The 22749-nt window shown below is 42.0% G+C and overlaps 1 protein-coding gene across 1 annotated transcript in view; it reads left to right on the top strand.

Annotated features, from left to right (window-relative positions):
* The window catches only part of LOC127644756 (fibronectin type III domain-containing protein 3B-like), a 270087-nt gene that overhangs the window by 196481 nt on the left and 50857 nt on the right, over nucleotides 1-22749 (top strand). The window contains exons 8-14 of the mRNA XM_052128122.1: nucleotides 10356-10513; nucleotides 11408-11467; nucleotides 13477-13615; nucleotides 14267-14320; nucleotides 15394-15518; nucleotides 18524-18698; nucleotides 18878-18964. Of these exons, the coding sequence (XP_051984082.1) occupies nucleotides 10356-10513; nucleotides 11408-11467; nucleotides 13477-13615; nucleotides 14267-14320; nucleotides 15394-15518; nucleotides 18524-18698; nucleotides 18878-18964 (798 nt within the window). The remainder of the gene's footprint in view (nucleotides 1-10355; nucleotides 10514-11407; nucleotides 11468-13476; nucleotides 13616-14266; nucleotides 14321-15393; nucleotides 15519-18523; nucleotides 18699-18877; nucleotides 18965-22749) is intronic.

The raw sequence follows: 22749 nt of genomic DNA, 5'->3' as shown, positions 1-22749 counted from the left end.
AAGGCTGCCGGAAACAGTGGTAGAAGCGATTGCCTCGCCGGAGCCCATCCCTCGAGCATCGCCTTCACCCTCCCCGCCCATCCGGGACGTGCAGTTGCCACCGAGCGGCTGCTCTGCTGCCATCTCGGACGAAGAAGCGGAGGATAAGGGCTGTTCCATCATGGCTTCGGACAGCGAGGAGTGGTCAGGCTCACACGCCTCCTCCTCGGCCCAGGAATCCAGCAGGATCCGCGCCGGAGTCGAAGGGGAACTAACACGCCTCCTCACACAGGCCGTCGACCGCCTCGGGCTCGAGTGGTCACCGCCCCTTGAGCAGGCACCCAACAGACTTGTTGCACACAGCACACCTTTGCCCGCCCTCCGCGAGATGGCGGTCTAAACCAGTGCTCCCGTCTGAGGCCTGCAGAACAACTTCCGCCTGTGTTGGCCGCGCCTATTCCGCCGCCGGCCAAGCTGCATCTGCTCTGCACTCTATGGCCCTCCTACAGATCCTCCAAGCGGACCTTCTGCGGGAGTGGGATGAGGAAAGCAGGCATCCAGAGGCGGTTGCAGACATACGGAGTGCTACGGACCTCGCCCTCCGCGCTACCAAAGCTGCAGCCCAAGCTATAGGGAAGTGCATGGCCGCGCTGACTGTGACCGAGAGACATCTGTGGCTAACGCTAGCCGACACGGGAGAAGCAGAGTGCTCTACGTTCCTCAACGCACCGCTCTCTCCATCCGGTCTCTTCGGCTCCGCGGTGAGTGGGATCATTGACCGGTTTTCAGAGGTCCAAAAAGCCACACAAGCCATGAATCTCTTTCTGCTTCGTCGCGCTAGCTCCTCTGCCCGGCCGCCCACGTGAGCCTCCTGCACGAGCCTCTTCACAGCGCCCAGCTCAACAAAGCCAGACTTCTCAGCGTCGACAGGGCGGCCGCCCTCGATCGCGCTCAGACAGCCGCCGCCCCCCGCGGGCCTCGGACTAGAATTGCGCTGAAACCTGAACAACCGAAGTCCTCCTAGCTTTGTTGACAAAACGACGGATCAGTCCCGCTGCGGCCGGACCACCGTCAAAGCTTCGCCCCCTGTCAGTGCCCTTCCTTCAGGCTACTACAGTGGTAGATTCAGCAGCCAACAGGCCGGTGATAACGCCCGCTTGCCTGCGCTCAAACGCCGTTTTCACGGCGACCCAAATAAATCTGGTAAAGAGCAAGCATGCCATATGTGTAGAAAATGTGCCCACAACCCAGTGTTCACCTCTACACACAAGCATTACACATCCCGTGTCCATACCAGAGAGCAAACATGTCTTATGTGTAGAAAATGTGCCCACAATCCAGTGTTCACCCCTACACACAAGCATTACACATCCCGTGGCCCTATCACGGCACACTCACATAAAGTGGTTACGAACCGCTCGAGTGTTAGGGTTAATAAACGCACCCACGAATCCGTGCGCGCGCCCATTCTCTGGCCGCTCTGTCACACGACCAGCCTTATGTGTAGAAAATGTGCCCACAATCCAGTGTTCACCTCTACACTCAAGCATTACACGTTCCGTGTCCCCATCAGAGCACACTCAAAAGCGGTTACGAACCACTCGAGTGTTAGAGTCAATAAATGCGCTCACGAATACGTGCGCGCGCCCATTCTCTGCCCGCTCTGTCACACGGCCAGCAAACACTTCTCTGTATGTAAGTTCCGTGCCCGTGACTATGCTTGCGTATCACTTAACAGACGTGACTCTTTCCCCATTCACCTCAATCGGAAGTCACTCACAGAACAGCCTGTCCATGCTGTCTGCGAGCAGTCCAGCATAAGCACAGTAAGCGGCTCACACATTCTGTTCAGCTGCTGTGTGCGGCAATCAGAGCGATTTGGCCACTCACCCTCTAACATTACGCTTCAAAGCCTGGGAGGATATTCCAGGGATATCCGAATGGGTGTTAAGCACAATAAAACAGGGCTATTTGCTACAGTTCGATCGCCGTCCTCCTCGCTTCAGAGCTGGCTCGAAACTACTGTGAACACGGAAGCAGCGTGCATGCTTCTTTCAGAAATAGCAAACCTTCTGTGCAAAAGGGCCATAGAGAGAGTGCCGCCTCCCTGAGCGAGTCTGGGTTTTATAGCCGTTATTTTCTTGTCCCCAAGAAAGACGGCGGCCTCAGACCAATATTAGATCTCAGGGTTTTGAACAAAGCGCTTGCAAAAAGACCGTTCAAAATGCTTACAACCAGCAAACTCCTCGCGCATGTGCGCCAGGGGACTGGTTTATTTCTCTCGATCTGAAAGATGCATACTTTCAGATTCAGATAAATCCCGTCACAGGCCATTCTTGAGATTCGCCTCGACGGCCAGGTTTATCAATACACCGTCCTTCCGTTCGGCCTGTCCTTAGCACCCGTACTTTCACGAAGTGCATGGACGCGGCGCTCGCACCCCTGTGGAGTCAGGGTTTGCGAATTCTGAACTATTTGGACGATTGGCTGATTTTGGCACAATCACATACGGAGCTTCTGTCTCACAGGACAGTTCTCCTCAGTCATCTGAACAGTTTGGGCCTTGCAGTCAATTGGACCAAGAGCTCACTACAGCCCAGTCAGACAATTTCCTTCCTTGGAATAGAACTAGACTCAGTGGCAATGACGGCTCAGCTTATCTACACAGCGCGCGCGTGTGCAGCGACTAGCCGCGTCATTTCAGATGAACAGCCTCACACCTCTGAAGAAGTTTCAGAGAGTGCTAGGCTACATGGCCTCAGCCGCAGCAGTACTTCAACTGGGTTTACTGCGCATGCGCCGCTTCAGCATTGGCTAAACACCACGCGTCTCGCCGGGCTTGGGCCACAGGCCGCCAGCCAATCAGAGTGACTCAGACCTGTATTTCAGCTCTGCAGCCCTGGACAGTGGCCGAGTGGTATCAGCGGGGAGTGATGATGGGAGCTGTATCTCGCCGAAAAGTCATCTCGACAGGCAGCGTCCAACACGGGTTGGAGCGCGGTCTGCGAGGGCTCTCCGGTTTTTGGCCTATGGTCAGTTCAGGAAAAGCTGCTTCACATAAATTGTCTGGAAATGATAGCGGTCGAGTACGCGCTCGTGCACTTCCTCCCGATCATTCAGGGTCACCACGTCCTGGTCCGCTCGGACAACAGGTCTGTGGTATCCTATCTAAACCGTCAGGGCGGTGTCAGATCCAGGAACCTCTTCCATCTGACGAAACGCATACTGAGTTGGTCCCAGTGCCACCTGCGCTCGCTGAGGGTGACGCACGTGCCAGGCCACCTGAATGACGGCCCAGACAGACTGTCCAGAGACAATATTCCCCCAGGGGAATGGTCCCTGCACGCTCAAACAGTCCAGACGTTATGGCGCATATTCGGCAGAGCAGAGATAGACCTCTTTGCGTCAGAATAGAACTCTCACTGCCCAATATTTTTCTCGAAAAGCGAGGACGCGCTGGCCCAGGACTGGCCCAACCGCCCGCTTTACGCCTTCCCTCCCATCTCGCTATTGCCACAGGTAATGCAGAGGATCAGGGAAACGCGCCACTCGGTGCTCCTCATAGCCCCAGCTGGGAGAATCAAACATGGTTCCCGGAGCTTACGCAGCTGTCACTGACAGCGCCGTGGCCCATCCCAGTGAGAGCAGATCTCCTCTCGCAAGCTCCCGGAACGATCTGGCATCCCCACCCAGAGCTGGGCGCTACACGCGTGGGTGATCAACGACTACCCGTCGCTTTGCCAGAAGGAGTAATAAACACCATCATACACGCTAGAGCCCCCTCCACGAGAAGACTCTATGCGTCAAAATGGTCTGTGTTTTCAAAATGGTGCACCGACAGAGACCTGGACCCACGGACATGTGGGGTGTCGCCGCTGCTCGTGTTTTTACAAGAGCTGCTGGATAAGGGCAGATCCCCATCCACGCTCAAAGTGTACGTGGCGGCCATCGCAGTGTTCGCTGAACCCCTGCACGGCCAGTCACAGGGTAAAAACAAGCTGGTCCTCCGCTTCCTCAGGGGAGCTAGAAGGATGAACCCTCCGCGCCCCCCATCGGTTCCTATCTGGGACCTTTCTATAGTTCTCGAAGCTATGAAAGCCCCCCCTTTGGAACTGCTTCAATCCGTGGATGTGAAACACCTCTCACTTAAAACCGTTTTTCTAACAGCCCTATCATCAGTTAAACGGGTGGGAGACCTTCACGCGCTATCTGTCAGCGCTGCGTGTCTTGAATTTGGACCAAGTGACTCCAAGGTCATTTTAAAGCCTAGACACGGCTACGTCCCCAAGGTGGTCGGTACTCCTTTCAGAGCACAGATCATTTTCTTGTCGGTGCTACCAGCATCTGATAGCGAACGCGACGCCAATCTCCTTTGCCCAGTCAGAGCACTGAGATTGTATACTGCGCGCTCCGCATCTTTCATAAGCTCCGAACAGCTTTTCGTTTCGTTCGGAGGGCGCACCAAAGGTCTCGCCGCCTCGAAACAGACACTGTCCAGATGGATAGTGGACGCTATTGCTGCCGCGTACGCGTCAAAAGACCTACCATGCCTGCTAGGCATTAAGGCTCACTCCACTAGAGGCATGGCCTCCTCGTGGGCATGGTCCAGCGGGATTTCCATTCACGACATATGTGTGGCAGCGGGCTGGGCTTCCCCCTCCACCTTTGTCAGATTTTACAATCTGGAAGTACCCGCTCTGCAGGCTAAACGGTTTAATACGCTACAGCTCCCCTGGTGAGCTGCATTAATGGGACACAGTCCACTTATGTACTACACACACACTGGCCCGCACTCTTGCCGGCCAAATATTAATTCCCCACTCACAAGGGCTCCCCCGGGTCCCCCTTAATTCCCTGGGGCTCATGCAGTGGATGCTTGACGCGCACGGCGTTGACAAAGGGTTCCCGTGAGCGTAAGCTAGCTTACGCAATACGAGAGAACCTCTCGTAAGAGAACGAATCGGTTACTAACGTAACCTCGGTTCTCTCTAGATGAGGGAACGAGTATTGCGTAACCGGCCGATGCTTCGCGCCACGAGCGATTTTTCGCTTCATTCAATGAAAACCAGGGTTTCAGCCTACGAACTACGCTTATATGCACTCTAGTCACGCCCTTTTTGGCGGGCTTTGATGCAGTGAGCGCGCGGACGCCTCTCATTGGATGCGAGTTCACCCAAGCTCGTCTATAGGCTGCAGCAGTTGCCGCAGAGCAACCAATGAGCTCGCTAGCTAGCCCGCTCAAGGTCTGCAGCTGCCGCACTGCATTGACAATGGATATAAAATTAAGGATAATTTTTTGGCTTCAATATCTCAGAAAAGATTAATCTTTCCTAGCTTACGCAATACTCGTTCCCTCATCTAGAGAGAACCGAGGTTACGTTAGTAACCGATTCGTTTTTGCACAAGCTTCTAGCTCAAGTGCATGCTGTTATTTAAAGCAAAAGGTGTCAGACAAAATACTAAGAAATTTAGTTTATCCTGAGTTCTGAAGTCAATGTTTAATTTAAATTTTACACAAAGAAAAATGTGGAACAAAAGCTTTGTCAGAGGACTCAAAAATTCAGCTTTAGCAATACCGACATATTTTAATAACACAATTACACAAAACAGGTGCACTAAAACCACCACTTTATAAATGCATTGGGCAATTATGTTTGGTAGCAAGACAAAGCAGAGTGCATTGGCACAAAATGAGAGTGCATTAATTTGGAAATGCTGCCACATCCATTAATAAGAGATTGCCTTCTGCAAAGTTATAATAACTCACCAGAGTGTGAATACATACAGGTAGACACATCAGAAGCAGTGTACAGTCTAATGGCTGCATTATTTTTAGACCAAATGGTCTGCAATTATATAGCGCTTTTTGAACCTTAGTGATATTCAAAGCACTTTACACTGTGTCTCATTCACCCATTCACACACACACACATTCACACACCAATGACAACAGAGTTGCCATGCAAGGTGCTAGCCTGCCATTTGGAGCAACTTGGGGTTCAGTGTCTTGCCCAAGGACACTTCGGCATGTGGAGTCGTGTGGGCTGGGAATCGAACCACCAACCCTGCAATTAGTGGACAACCCGCTCTACCACCTGAGCCACAGCCTCCCTTTCTTTCTACATAGAGTGGCTCTCTCTACTGTTTTTGCTACAGGACCCAAATTGCATTAGACATCAAATGGTGAACCATTACTGCACCAAAACTATTTAACGTACAAAAAAAAAACTGCATAGGCCCAACAATATGCAAAATTATTAACATGACATAAGCTAAGAAAATTTACAATTTTGATTTCTTAAATTCTGGTGGTCATGAAATTCCCTCATTAAATTGTTATTATTTGATTTGATTTGATTTGAAATCTTTATTTCAAACATGGAAAAGAAAGTATATAAAAATATAAAACAATGTTTAAAAACATAAGAGAAAAAAACAAAACAAATGAGCAGCAAAAAAATATATATGCTTCTTTCCTGTTGACATACTTCTATTACATGTGTGAAAAGGAGTAGGAAGAAGTAAAACTTATATACTCCTACCCCCTTAATTCTTACAGTCATTCAATTTACAATTTTTATATTATTATTATCATATTGTTCTATACATCCATACACACATATATATATATATATATATATATATATATATATATATATATATATATATATATATATATATATACATACACATACACATACACATACATATGTATATTTATACATACACATACACACATACATACACATGCATACCCACATACACATCATTATGACCACTGACAAGTATTTATTTATCTAACCTCAATTTTGTACTTATTCAAGCAGCAAAAAAATAAGAAAAAAAATAAATAAAATTGTGTATGCGATATAGTCATAGTCGATAAGGTCATTGCTATTTTTGTATGCATTCTCCCCTTTATGAAGTCATAATGATATTGGAATATAGCTCATAATGACAGGAATGTAAAATCATAGCATATGATTAGCATAGCATGTCATAATAACACTGGAATATGTAGCTTCCATTGACATCATAATGATATTAGAATTATAGCCTCTTATGACTTCAAAATTATATTAGAATGTATTGCCTCCGATGACATCATAATGACATTAGAATGTAGCACATTCAAATGTTATATGATCTCATGAGGTCATAATGAGTTTGTAATGCATAACACTCAATCATACTGATTTAAAGATGTAAACTGGACTGACATGACTGAAGTAAAGTCTTGTTATTAAGTCATAATTATATTCCAATTTATAGGTACTAATTTTAGATATTTCAATGTGTAGCCACCTTAAAAACATAATGAATATTGAATGTATGTTCTCTGAAATTATAATGTTTTTTTAATGTATCATGTACTATTCTCAAGGAATAATGATACTAAAATGTATTACCCCCTTATATGTTCATAATGATTGTTATATACACTCACCTAAAGGATTATTAGGAACACCATACTAATACTGTGTTTGACCCCCTTTCGCCTTCAGAACTGCCTTAATTCTACGTGGCATTGATTCAACAAGGTGCTGAAAGCATTCTTTAGAAATGTTGGCTATTGATAGGATAGCATCTTGCAGTTGATGGAGATTTGTGGGATGCACATCCAGGGCACAAAGCTCCCGTTCCACCACATCCCATAGATGCTCTATTGGGTTGAGATCTGGTGACTGTGGGGGCCATTTTAGTACAGTGAACTCATTGGCATGTTCAAGAAACCAATTTGAAATTATTCGAGCTTTGTGACATGGTGCATTATCCTGCCGGATGTAGCCATCAGAGGATGGGTACATGGTGGCCATAAAGGGATGGACATGGTCAGAAACAATGCTCAGGTAGGCCGTGGCATTTAAACGATGCCCAATTGGCACTAAGGGGCCTAAAGTGTGCCACAAAAACATCCCCCACACCATTACACCACCACCACCACCAGCCTGCACAGTGGTAACAAGGCATGATGGATCCATGTTGTCATTCTGTTTACGCCAAATTCTGACTCTACCATCTGAATGTCTCAACAGAAATCGAGACTCATCAGACCAGGCAACATTTTTCCAGTCTTCAACTGTCCAATTTTGGTGAGCTCTTGCAAATTGTAGCCTCTTTTTCCTATTTGTAGTGGAGATGAGTGGTACCCGGAGGGGTCTTCTGCTGTTGTAGCCCATCCACCTGAAGGTTGTGCGTGTTGTGGCTTCACGAATGCTTTGCTGCATACCTCGGTTGTAACGAGTGGTCATTTCAGGCAAAGTTGCTCTTCTATCAGCTTGAATCAGTCGGCCCATTCTCCTCTGACCTCTAGCATCAACAAGGCATTTTTGCCCACAGGACTGCCGCATACTGGATGTTTTTCCCTTTTCACACCATTCTTTGTAAACCCTAGAAATGGTTGTGCGTGAAAATTCCAGTAACTGAGCAGATTGTGAAATACTCAGACCGGCCCGTCTGGCACCAACAACCATGCCACGCTCAAAATTGACAAAATTTTGTCATTTGAAAAGTGCACTTTTTCTAGTTCTTTGTAAGTTGCACTTGATTTATGTAAAAAAGCTGAATTTTTTTGTCAAATACCTTTTCACTTTGGTAGTGTATCTCTGTGAGAGCCATTTATGATGGCAGCCAGTTTATTGAAGACCCATTGGTCTCCTTTTAGAAGTGTCATTTGATCCACTGGTAATGTTTGCATTGCACCTCTGAGAGGCAACAACCATAGCTTATACACAGACACTCTTTCGCTGGCAGTCACTCTTGCCACAGGACAGATTGCATTTGAGAATGAATTGACGAGCTGTTTGGTTCTCGTGTTAGATTGCATCTGCCTGACTGAAGGTGGCGTCAGACTTATGCAGCTCATTCATAACATTTGAAGTCACTGCGGTTATACTGTATTGTCTGTTAACTGAAGACTTATTCTCGCTTGACCTCTTTCCATTTATTTCTTTACTTCTGTGATGGGTAACATCTATCATGTCTTTGACACACAAATAGTTGTTTTTTTGTAGAACTATTGAAATGCTCACATTTTTACTCTGGACTGTTGTGAACTATTCTTAAGGTTTATTATTGTAGTTAATTAATAATGAGCACTGCATTATTTCCTGATTACTACCAGGTGACAAGGTGAATACTTAAAGAAACTGTTCACCCAAAAATGTTTTGTTTATTTATTTATTGCTGATTCACTTCAATTGTATTAAAAAAGGGCATTGTAAAGATTATGGCAATTTTTTGTGTGTGTGCACATAGTCATATGGGTTTGGAACTATATAAGGGTAAGTAAATGGTGACAGAATTGTCATTTTGCGTAAACTATCCCTTTAAGAATGAAAAACCTGAGATAAACAGTCTTGTCTAATACCTTGTTCGTTTGTTTTATTTTTTGTTTTGTTTGTTTTGTTTTCTGATGTCATCTAAGTAATTTCTTACCTGACATGGTGGATAGACACCTACAGTTTCTCAAGTTACAATTGTACAATTTGAAGTGTCTAAAAATATTTGTTGATGTATTTTACACAGAGTTGTCAATTGTAAATAACAGTACAGACTGTCTTGATTTCATGTGAACATTTTTACATGATTGGTGCAAATAGTTACATGACCAGAGCCATTTAATTCCACTGTGCTCCACTAAACATTAAGTCTGTGTCAGAAATCCATTAAAGGAAGCAAAAAATAACTGTCATGATACACATGCAACTACCATATTTAGAATAATGTTTATAGCGTCTTTTATTGATTTATTTATAAGATTACTGTACCTCATAACGTAAACAGTACACCATGCTCAGAGGACAAGTAAACATTGAAGTAATCACAATTGTGACCACTGAGAATATACAGAGACCCATTTTTGAATAGGTGACTGATTGACATCCATTATAAAATTGCAGATTTGAAATAATTATTACAATAAATGAAACAGATTAAAAGTAAAAAACAATAATACGCAGTTATTCTTGGTTTGTCATTCCCTTTTTCTCCACAACTGCTTGTTAGTAAAAAAAAAAAAAAATAAAAAATTGAATTATGTTAATTTACTGTTTGCAATTTTCTGTTGGGCCATATTGAGCAATTGAACAAAATGACTGTTCCACACTTACTCTGTATTGTCCCACCGGTTGCATTTGTGACCAAGAATAAATCTCATACTTTCACTAGCTAAATAATTTGGCATTAAACGGGTTAAATGGCAATCCCAAAAAAATTCTGCTTGTTTTTTTTAAACTGGATTTTGCTGCTTTATATATTAGCATTAGCTGTTATCTGTACAATTTGTCTGTCCTGCACATTCATACAGATTGGTTGAGGCAATGCTATGCACCTGGATGCTCAGGCCTTCATTCTATGTTTATTCTGTTTTGTAGGTTTTTAATATTCAGGCCCAGACAGCCAGGCTGACCTGGGCTCCACCAGCAGGCCTCCAGAACAGAGACAGACACAGTAACGGACATCCATTCACCTGCAGCTATGAGGTCACTCTCTCAGACAAGGGCCGAAATGGCCAGTACCACATCATATATAGGTAAAGAAATACTCCCTCTCTGCAACTAACAACTTACTGTTTAGCCTGCTTAAGAGTCATTGATATGTTTTATAATTGCGTTATTTTCCCATAAAGCTGTAAATTTGTCAAATTATACAAAAGGTGCAGTGGTCAGGGGTGAAGGGAAATGTTATATAATTATGTAAGTTCCAGTGCGATTTTATTCCAAAAGTGCAACAAAGTGGATTCCAGTGATGTGAAAAAAAATATATATTTAAAGATAAATAAATATAATCAAAGAAAAACTAGACGAAAAAGAAAAAAATATTTTCACGGTTTGATTTTGGCTATGCCAGTGAACATTTCGATTAAAAAAAAAAAAGCTATCAAGAGACAGAAGTCTCTTGTTAAAAAGTCAGTCTGAAAATATGATTTCATTGTGTATAGGATACATAAAATGCTAGCTATGAAATTAGCCTAAACAAGGTAAAAGGGTAATTTATTCCAAGATATTTAAAATGTCATTCCACAACTAACTAAATTGGCGACTTCAGATGTGGTGGTGGCATTTGTTGACGCCCATACTTGAAGAAACACCCACTCATAAATAAACAATGTTAGACATGAATGCTGTATCCAATGAATGGAAACAATCATTAGATGCAGCCTGTCTTCCCTCCAGGACCTTTATGATTCAATAATTAGACAACAGGCAGGAAAGACAATCAGTGGACCCCTCATGCCCTGTCAACAGCCCTTAGAGACACCTCTCAAAGAGATTCAAAACAATCAGTAACAAGTGTGTTTTTTCCCTTGAGCAGTTGTCCTGTTCAACAAGTCAATAACATCCCTGATAAACAGTCTCTGTGAATACTAAAACTTTATTGCTGGCACCCATTAATGTCAATAATTATTATGTGTCTGTCATTTCAGTGGAGAGGCTTTGGAGTGCAACTTAAAAGATCTTAGACCAGCAACAGATTACCACGTCAGGTAAGTGTAGCTTTTACCTCCAATTAAACTCTCCCATGTGCGAGAGCGAACAGCTCGAACAGTGACTGGACAGGGATTCATGCTGATCTGATGATCTCTATTGTCTTGTACAATATGCTCCGATTATCTGCAGTTTTTATTTGATCTTTTTTGTCAATGAAGTTCACGTTAATGGAATGTCCCCAGTTATTTAATCACCACAGATCTACCTAAATCTCCCTTTAATGGTTTTTCTGTTACGGTTGATTAATTAAGCTAAGAGTTTGGTGCATCATGGTACTGGAAAGGTCATGCATAAACATGATGCATGTACTGTTCCTCAAAGAAGCTTTCAACCCTAAGTGTGATGTAATCTATTAGCACATGGATTCTTGGCATTCTTAGTCTCATCAGTAGGAGCTCTTTGTTAGTGGCTCACCTTCAGTACCCAGAATTCATAGTGCTGAATTGAAATTTGGACTGGTACCTGAGGATATTTTCAGATTAGCATACTAACATAAGACTCTTACTATGTAGCATACATCTGTTTGAAATATTGTGGAATAATGTCAGAGTCTCTTCTTCTCTGCAGTTAGAGTTGAACTTGAATACGCCATTTGTACTTAAGGGTGATAGTTATTTATTTTTAGCTTCTCTTTATTAATCTAAGGAACCTGTTGGTAAATGCTTTGAAATAATTTTTGTTCCACCCTTTTCACACAGGAAAAGCATTTAGGTGATGTGTAGCGCTTTAAAGGGGTCATGACATGATGAATACAATTTAATTGATCTTTTAACTTATAAGAGTTCATTTTACTATAAAAACATAACGTGCAAACTGAAATCTTCCTCTTCACTGCAAAAAGAGCATTTGTTAAAACCAAGCTGTCAAAACGACTCATTTGTGATGTCACACTGTGGTATACATTTGCATCTGACTGCCTCAACAACACATCAATGACTACTTTATCTTATTACTTCCGTAGCCTTGCCCAGTAGTGGTGAGTAGTGAGATTGCAAGTAGAGAGCAGGTCATTCAAGAGCAGAGATCCAATCATAACAATGGACATTAACTGTCAAGTTTTAAAGGAGAAGCAGCACCAAAACTGAGAGTTTCTGACAGAGGGTCAGAATGATGGTGGAAAATGAACATGTGTTCCAAATATATGTTTTTTGTGCAAATAAACATGACTAATATTATAAGTGAACTTAATGGAACATATTAAAATAAAAATTGTAAATCATGACCCTATTAAGGCATTCTTAACTCAATTACCTGCATTGTAAAAGCAGTACACCCTCAATTAGAAAACATGTTGAACTTCTGATTGTAGTGTAATAGATCATTGCAAATGCCAGGGCTGATGGCATACAGCTGATAATGAATTTGAGCTCATGTTTTTTTACTTGTACTACATGGCCAAAATAATTTGAATGCCCTCGCCCTGTTCTAATTATTGGGATTGGATATCAGATACACCCAATACTAAAGCATTCTGCCATGTAATCTCCGTGAACATTTTTGAAAGAATGGGGAATATATTTTCTGACCAATTCAGCAGGACATTTCCTAGGTAAGTAAGACCCATAATGACATTGTTTACTCCACAAAGCTCAGACTTGAACCCCATTACACTGCATACCTTTTGGATGAATTAAAATACTGACTGTAATCCAGACCTCATTGCCCAGCATCAGAGTCTGTCCTTACTGATGCTCTTGTCTGTGAATGGGAGAAAACCCCACAGCCTTTGAAAACCTTCCTGGAAGATTGAAAGCTTTTATAGCAGGACCACCCACCTATCTATTAATTCTAATGGTTTTGAAATCACACCTTCTACACATATGGGTGTAGTGTTTGGGTGTCCACACACTTTTGGCCAAGTTGTGTATGTTCCTGTTGCTCATCTGGCACTATGGCAATATCAAGTTCAGTGTTTCGATTCCCAAGGAACACATACACATGCAGGAAAGAATCAGTCACTACCCCCACAACTCTGCCTCCTAAATGTATTTTTTTTCTGCTTCAGAGTGAACGCAGTGTGCAATTCAGTGAAAGGCTCATGTTCAGAAGTGGGGGACTTTACTACCCACAGCAGTACCCCAGACTGCCCACTGCCCCCTATACTCTCCCATCGCACAAAGAGCACAGTCACACTGCAGTGGAAGGTACGACCATGCTCAACACAAACATACTGTAGAACTTGAACACTGAAACTATACAAGAATAAAATGATTGACTGCTATCTTATATTTCTTGGTTTCCCAGGCAAAGATTAAAGGGTTTACTGAAAAATAAAAATTCTGTCATAACCTGTATGACTTTCTTATACAAAAGGATATTCTAAGCAGAATTTTGACTCCTTAGAATTGAGACATCCAGCAAACATCCCCTTTTTGTTCCATTGAGGAAAATAAAGTTATTCTTGTTTGGAACAACAGGGGGGTGAGTAAAGGTTTTATAACTCAAATATTTTGAATTGTATCTATCCCTTTAAAAAAGATTGGACATCTAGCACACTGTAACCAGTGATAATTCCCCTTTGAAAGTACATTGTAATGTACTGTAATACAAGGCTGAAACTGTGAAGTTTTATTACAGATGAGAACCTTGAAAGTGTAATTAGCCTCTGAGATATAAAGGTGCTCAATCCTTCTCACAGTTTTAAACATGACAAATTAACATGATCCAGTACACAAATAGAACTTCCCGTTATATTATTTTCATCAGGAAATGTCACAAAAAGGAAAATACGTTTTCAAACTTTTTGTGAAGTCCTTTCTCGCTCTCTCTCTCTCTCTCTCTCTCTCTCTCTTTAGGCACCAGTTGATAATGGATCAAAAATCACCAGTTACCTTTTAGAGTGGGATGAGGTAATTCCAAATTCTTTGATGTATATCAATTTTAAAAAAAAGTTGAGTTCTGTTGTTAAAAATATTAAGTTAAGGGGTCTCTTGGTTGAATACATTTTACACATTTTTCAATGTCTCTCTGTAACATCAGCCATATTTTTATATGTACTTATTCACTGACCAGTTCTGAAATGTTTCCCCCAAACATATCTGAGTGATGTGTCTATTCATCCTTTACAGACCAAAGCACACTTTTGCCACTCCATTTCTCACTCCAGTCATTGTTACAGTGGCTTCTAGAAGCTGAGTGCTTTCATTGATTTTTGCCAGTGTGTTGTCTGAAATGTTCGATTACACACAATTACAATATACTTCACTTCGATGGTTGGATTTTTCCTTCATTCTGGCTTGAGTAGAGTATCAGCAAATGTCTCAAATATTTTTATTGTCATTTTTATTAAATGGCAATATTTGCCCCTTGGAATTGGAATCCATTATCAGCTCAGGGTTATTTGTTATTTATTTTTTGTTTCCACCATATAAAAACACACAGTTCGCTCTCTTTTTATGTCAAATGCTTCAGTTGAATCACTTTATATAAATAATTTTCAATCTGAACAATTATGGCTATAATAAAATTAAATCAACATCAAGTACAAAAGCTCTGTAAATATTGCTCAAGATGTCATAACACAATAAACTCTGCTAGTATACATTTTTTGTATTATTATTATTATTATTATTATGAAAGTTCAATAGTTGGCCTATTTTTTTACAGCCATAAGAAAACACACACTGCACTCTCTGTGTCAAATGCTTCATTTAAATCACTTAATGGAAATACATTTTCATTTCTAAGAATTATGGCTGTCACCTTTAAAATCATATCAACATCAAATAAAAAATTTTTTTGTAAATATTGCACATGATATCATAACACAAATAACATATTTTAACATACATTAACAATAATACAACAATACATTTAAAATATGTGGAGCAACTTTGTCTTTTCGGTGGCCTTTGTGCCCCAAGCCCTAGTTCATTTCTGAACCTGGTATTCAAGTTTGTTAATCATCTGCTTTATCTATTAGGGCAAAAAGAACAACATTTTCAGAGAATGTTACTTTGGAAGCCAAAGGCACTACAAACTCACTCGCCTGTGTTCAGCCATGGCCTACACGTTTCGGGTGGCGGCACGCAATGACATTGGAATGAGGTATCACTACAGATACATGTGCATGGACGTACACATGCAGACATGAACATTTGAACTGAATCACAATTTGCCATGGAAAGGAAAAAGGCAGTAACTACACATTTTGTCAAAATTGAGTTATGAATGAAATTGGGTGTCTTTGCCATAGATAATGTGATTTGCCTTTGAAGGGCAGTGTACTTAACTAGTAATGGGAAATAACCCCGTATTTGCACACACTGTAGTACCACATTGTTAAATTGTGTCTTGACACCATAGACCTTATTCGCGCTAGCGCCATCTTTTATTTTGAATGGGAATGACAACAAAGCTGTGACGGATAGACTTACCATCTCTTCAATGGCACGAAGGGTATAAAGATCACATCTGATTTTCCACCACTCATTTTGTGAAGTTTTTTTGTATACTGAATTTTCTTAGATATTTGATCAATGTTTTTTTCTGCGGAACCATCCAATAACACTTTACACTGCAGTACAGCCCATTGAAGAAACTGTAAGTCTATCCCTCACAGCCTTGTTGTCATTCCCATTAAAACTGGCGAAGATTGCGCTAGTGTGAATAATGTCCATAGACCCCTTTATTGTTTACTGTCAATGTTTGCATGTAAGCATTAGCATCTAGCTAACTTCATCCCCTTATTATTCATGATTTAACTTTGTTCATTTTAGACCAAAACAATTTGCTGTTTTAGCTTCGGCCCAGATTTCTTTGCCGTTTTGAGTGCTTCTGTGCTGTTGTGGGTCATTTTGACCCGTTTTAGAGTTTAACACAGCCACTTTAACACAACAACTTTACGTCAACCTTTCAGAAACATGACGTTCTTTTCTGCCTGATACTTGACGTCCTCCTCAAATATTATTTCACCGTTTCATTGTAAAATGCTTTTACTGTCACCGTGTTTCTCTTAAACACTCAGTCACAAACAGTGAAATGTTACTTTTGAACTGTATTTCATCATGTTGGGCCAGTTTGACCCAGTAATAGCTACACTGCTAGAGCATAAAAGGGTTAAGCACTCGAAAAAGCCAAAAGATAACCAATGCATTGTGATTTAGGATGCATAACACTTCAAAAATCTTTTTCTAAATCAGTATTTTTGTATTGTTCCAGTAAAATGATCTAAGCATCTTTAAAACAAGATACATTTACTTGAAGCAAAAATGCTAAAACTTTTTTTTTAAAACAGAAGAATATTTTTTTGCGGTGTGATTGGAATCGTGCATACTTTTAAGGGCTGATAGAATGCAATTTGGGACATAGCCTAAGACTTTGCATTGAATGGAGATAATTCATGGGTAACAAGTCTCTTCATAAGGGTTGCTGTACCTGATGCATATTATTAAACCCTGTGTGTGACATAAACAATCCCATAATCCTTATTTTATCTGATAGTATCATCTCAATTCTTAATGGAGGAAGAGAGCCATAAAGTCACCTTTATGAAGGATAACAGATGGCCATTGCTGCTCTCTCTGAATTTTCCTTTGCCCCACGCTTTCGCAGCTCACTTAAAAAAAACTTTGTGGCTTTGTTCACACTGCACAAAAATCTGATTTGGTTTTCAAATCTGATCTTTGGACTGTCATTTTGAAGGAGATAAAATGTGATCCATTTGATCAAATGGTGTAGTCAATGAGAGCATGAAAGGAATATTGCCAACAACGTCATTTTACACTTGCTGACACGTTCAGTCACTCACTACATGGTGAATGTCACATAATTTCGCAATGTGAGGGGTGAGCAAAAATCAACACATTTATAATCTGCTACTGGCTGTTTTGTGCAATTTGCATAGCATTACATATACACTGTGTCACAAATAACGAGAAATCTATCAACCATTAGGACTGAGACACATTTACAAAAAATTTATTTTAATCCAATGTCAAACCACAAATGAATGTGGGCTTGTAAACATCTGCTTTCATTGTTTTTTCTTTGCTGTTCAGACTACAAAACAGTCAACAGATTTGTGTCAGATACACAAAAATGTGACAATGTAACAATGTTCGTAATGAGGTTGCAAGGAGGAAGCGGGAGACTGCGAATACAACTCAAACTGTATTTATTTTATAACACAAAATTGGCTTTTCAGCACCTCACTCAATAATCATGCTTTTCAGCGCACACACCTTAACGGAGTCTCGGGGTGTGTCTGGTAGCTCTCTCTCCCTCACTGGTGTCCGGCTCGCTCTTAAATCCATCTCCAACTCTCATAGCAATGACAAACAGCTGTTAAAGACAGTTATTGCCTGGTGATGATCTTTATCGTTCTCATCTCCTGATCTTGCTCTCTGTTCACAAGCCAGCGCTCAACCACGCCCCCACCACCACAGTCCATAAACATTGTCAGACAGGCAATCAGGTGATCATGCTCCATTCTCACAGTTAAAGCTGAATCAGACGGAAGTGTAATGTTTGGTCTAGTGGGCATAAACAAGGTTGTTGAAGGGAGATGGAAAAGCAAGGCCATCTCTCCTCTCCTCCATCAGGGAGAAATATGAGACTCTACCTCCAGCCAACCACCTTTAGAGCAGTCTGAGGAGGGCATTTTTTATTACTTAAGTGAGAGAAACTCATTTAACATCAGTTGAAATTCAGTTTCCCAGTGGCAGTTGTAGACACTCTCCCACACACAGTAAATAATGTGGGCTCTTGTAAACTTGTCACAACCAGTTAATTGGATGAAAGTGGATTTAAAGCTTTCATAGAGAGGAGAGAGGGAAATATTTCAATTCGTTAATAGACTTTGGAAGTTATTTGGACTGCAGCTCTGCTAGAGAAACTCAATCAAACGGTGTCAAACCTGAGAAGGATGTTAATGAACATGGTGTTGTCAATTTCAGGCAAAATGTCCTACTGAATAATCAACTACAAAACTTTTAAGATATTTACTTCCCCTCACATTGTTCTGTACGTGGCAGGTAATTGTGTATGTGGCATGGCCATTTTACATGCTGCTTTCTATGTGTATGTATTTTTCTGTAAATCTTGTTTGTCAGTGGCTTTAGTCCTGAGGTGGTGTTCTACACGACTGGAAGTTTGCCCCACCTTCCCCACTCTCCCCGGCTGGTTCGTGCCGGCATCTCTTGGATCACGCTGGAGTGGAACCGACCAGATGGCTGCACTGCTGAGGAGCCTGTCACATACACAATCGAGATCCAGGAAGAGAACATTGTATGTCATTACAGAACATGCTAACAACATGCTCCAGTGCTTCGTCTCTTAAATGGAAACTCATTATATTCTAATGAGAAGCACTTATGATAATCTGTTAATGCAGATATTAAAAAGTCTTGATGAGGTTTAAATTGTGACCAACAACTGCGTTGTGCTGTTTGTGTCTATTTCTGCAGGGAGCAGAGTTTCACCCAAAGTACACTGGAGAAAACTTGACATGTACTGTAGAGGGCCTGAAAAGAAGCACACAGTATAAATTCAGGGTGAGTGAATGTCATTTTATTCATTTAGCTTCTAATATTAGTAAGCATCCCTCGCACATCTGAGTGGTTGCGGACACAGTAGGACACCGTCAATACAATGGATACAATAAAACAAACCTGCAACTGAAAAAGCTTTCTAATCTTTATTAGATGGCAATGTTTTGGTCAAAGACTTTCCTCTGGCATTTTGAACCAAATTGTTGCTACAGTAATTAAGAGGGCTTTTCACATTGCGCTTAACCCCGGGTTATCTTCATTCTCAAACCCCCTTTTAACCCCGGGTAAACCAATGTTTCATACTGTAATTTTGAAAGTGAGTTAGCACCACTTTTTACCCAGGGTTATAAAAACCCTGCTCTGGAGCAGGGTTAACACTGAATTTGCGGGGAATTTCAAAAGACGAAAGACAAACAGATGAACTGTTTGGTAACATTTCCACAGAAGAGAAGAGCAGCTCCATTGACAGGCTGCGTGTCCGTCATAAGCTGCATTTGTCCAATCCTGTTACCTCTTTCACACTGTTCATTCTTCATACTTTATTCATACTTTAATGTAGTGCTTGTTAATTTGGTATTACCATTGAATTACACTATTACCATAGTTGATTGGTTAACGCAGTTACTTTATTGAATATTAAAAAACCTCCTTATATTTTCATGTTAGTTCTTGATTCCGTTCCGCCGTCTTCCACCATAATTTCCTGTCCTTTTTCTGTGTCCTATCAATAAAAGTGTCAAAGGGCTTGTCTTAATACATTTTGTTCAAACATGATTTTTGCCAATATTATAGTAAATCCTGTCCTCCTTGTGGCAGGAAACCATAAACTCATACAAAGGTATTAGGAAGCTCATCCACAACACATGTGTCACAATAAATGCTTAATGGTTGTTATTGTTATGTTCAAAAATACCAAAGATTTGTCTGTGTTGAAGAGCATAATGCTTTTCTATGAAGTACTTATCAAATATTCCTTGTCAAGTCATAATAACCTCATGTTTTGGTCATGCACAGTGTACTAGTGATTAGTGCTCTGCTTGACACATGCTCTTCACAGGTACGAAATGTTTTGTTTACATGTGAGGGTGAGCAGCGTAACGTATGTGTATTTCAAGCATGTGGTTTTTTTTTTTTGTATTACAAGGACATCTTACAAATTAAAGGGATAGTCCCCCCCCCCCATATTACTTTCTTTCTTCAGTGGAGCACAAGACCCCAATACAATAAAAGTAAATGGTGACTGAGGCTGTCGGTCTCTTAACATTCGCCTTACATCTCTTTTGTGTTCCATTGAAGAAAGTCATTCAGTTTTGCAACAACATGAGGGTGAGTAAAGGTTGACGGAATTGTTATTTTCGGGTCAACTCTCTCTTTAAGCCTTGAATCATAAATTGTTAATTAACTTCATTAACCTCATAGTGTAACAATAACTCATACCATAGTTTTTTTTTTTTTATCCTATTATTTGAGATATTTTCATGTTCACATAGAGGACTCTGCTATCTAATAACAAACAGACCACAGCCCACATCAAGTGCTGCTTTAATGCAGTGAGTATTTAGTGGCTTTAGTACTTTTATAATTAACAGTAATTCCTTTGAATAATGAGCATGCCTCTCAGGGCTTTTTTTGTACTTCATAAGTGGAGGCATCCATTAAGGCTACAAGTGAAAATAATGGGAGTGTGTAAAAGTGTTTTTGTCATTATCTCTGTATTTGTGACCAATTGTTTGCATACAAAAGCCCTTTATCAGGCTGTGTGTAAAGTCCTGCTACTATTTCTGAATAATCCTTAATTTAGTGAGAATTGAGAGGAATCTTAATCATGATGTAATTTTGATAGCTGCCTTATCCAAAGTCCATTTAAGACATTTTATATCACTCTGAACCCATATTTGCAACACCCCTGACCATCAGTTGTCTATGTAAGCACTAGGCATAGGCAATTCAAATAGGCATCTATTTGAAATGGGGAAAGACAGACAATTCCAAAATAGTTTATCTGGATTACATCAAAAAGCAATACAATCAAAATAACTTAAAAATAACTACTTCAGAAAAGGATTAACCATTTCCTGTTAATTTTAAACACAATTGGTGTTTCATTACATCTCAAGTATTCCATAAACAAATACAACCAGGGGGGCTTTTTAACCAAAATACAGAGATTTTGTTGTGAGGGTAAGTGAGGACCCAAAAGCGAATTAACAAAAGGAGTCTTTTAATGTAGGTTCAAGTTGCCAATAATGAAAAACATAAATCTCTCCTTGAGAGAATAAAAGTGAACATAAACAACCCGCAGAGTGGGCGATGCAAAAAACAGAAAACTTCTTAATACGCTGAGAGGCGAAACAATGTAGCAGCCGAGGGTAGCAGTGAGCGGCAACTGGCTGTAGGTCTCCCCCAGGGTTGACAAGGGTCGAGGAAGCAATAGTGGTTGTCCGCTTCTCTCGCAGCGCCTGGCGAGCTGGACAGAATACAAATAACGGGTGTTAGGAGTGAACAGGTAGTTATGTGAGGCGGATGCCTACAGGACAGGACTGGACAGCGACAAACCGGACAGAGCATGTATTCCTAGGAGAGAGAAACTCAAGTGAGCATTCGACAAAGGAAGCAGCGAAAACAGAGAAAGAAGTAGAGAAGACAATCAGAGGAAAACGAGAACAGGTGGGAAGAGAATTAGCGGAGTATTCAGGGAAGATAGGGAACAGCTGGAGAAGGAGAGAAGAGGGAAAGGAGAGGTAACGAAAGAGGGCAGCAGAGGGCGACAGAGTAAAGAGAAAGAACAGGGAACAAGACATACCATGACAAAACATAACACGACATAATAGTACCCCCCCTCAACGAGCGCCTCCAGGTGCTCCCGAGGAAGAACCCTGGCGGCTCCGGAGGAAATCATCGATGAGCGAGCGGTCCAGCACGTCCCGAGAGGGAACCCAACTTCTCTCCTCGGGACCGTATCCCTCCCAGTCAACCAGATACTGATGCCCACGACCCCGAGAACGCATATCCAGGATCCTGCGGACCCTGTAGATTGGAGCGCCCTCAACCAGAATGGGGGGGAAACAGGACGAGTGGAAGAACGCACAGCGGGTTTAATGCAAGAGACATGGAAGACCGGGTGAATGCGTCGGAGGTGGCGGGGAAGGAGGAGTCGTACCGCAACGGGGCTGATGATTTGAGAGATACGGAACGGACCGATGAAGCGCAGGGTCAATTTACGAGAGGCGGATTTGTGGGGAAGGTTGGGAGTGGAGAGCCATACCTTCTGGCCGCGGCAATATCGAGGGCTCTTAGTTCTACGCTTGTTGGCAGCTCTCACGGTCTGATCTTTATAGCGGCAAAGGGCAGACCGCACACCCCTCCAAGTGCGCTCGCAACGTTGCACAAAAGCTTGGGCGGACGGAACGCAGGAATCGGCGAGTTGGGACAAGAAGAGCGGGGGTTGGTACCCGAGGCTACACTGAATGGGAGACAAACCGGTGGCAGACGAAGGCAACGAGTTGTGGGCGTACTCCGCCCAGGGGAGGTTCTCGGCCCAGGACGTGGGATTGCAGAACGAAAGACTGCGCAAAATGCGACCAACAGTCTGATTGGCCCGTTCGGCTTGACCGTTAGATTGAGGGTGGAAGCCGGACGAGAGACTGACGGAAGCACCAATCAAACGACAAAACTCCTTCCAAAACTGAGACGTGAATTGCGGACCTCTGTCGGAGACAATGTCGGATGGGAGGCCATGAATTCTAAAAATATTCTCGACGATGATTTGCGCCATCTCCTTAGCAGAG

The sequence above is a fragment of the Xyrauchen texanus genome, chromosome 6 (assembly GCF_025860055.1).
Source record: "Xyrauchen texanus isolate HMW12.3.18 chromosome 6, RBS_HiC_50CHRs, whole genome shotgun sequence".
Lineage (NCBI taxonomy): Eukaryota > Metazoa > Chordata > Actinopteri > Cypriniformes > Catostomidae > Xyrauchen > Xyrauchen texanus.
The sequence above is the reverse complement of the archived record's forward strand: the minus strand, read 5'-3'. Positions and strand labels throughout refer to the sequence as shown.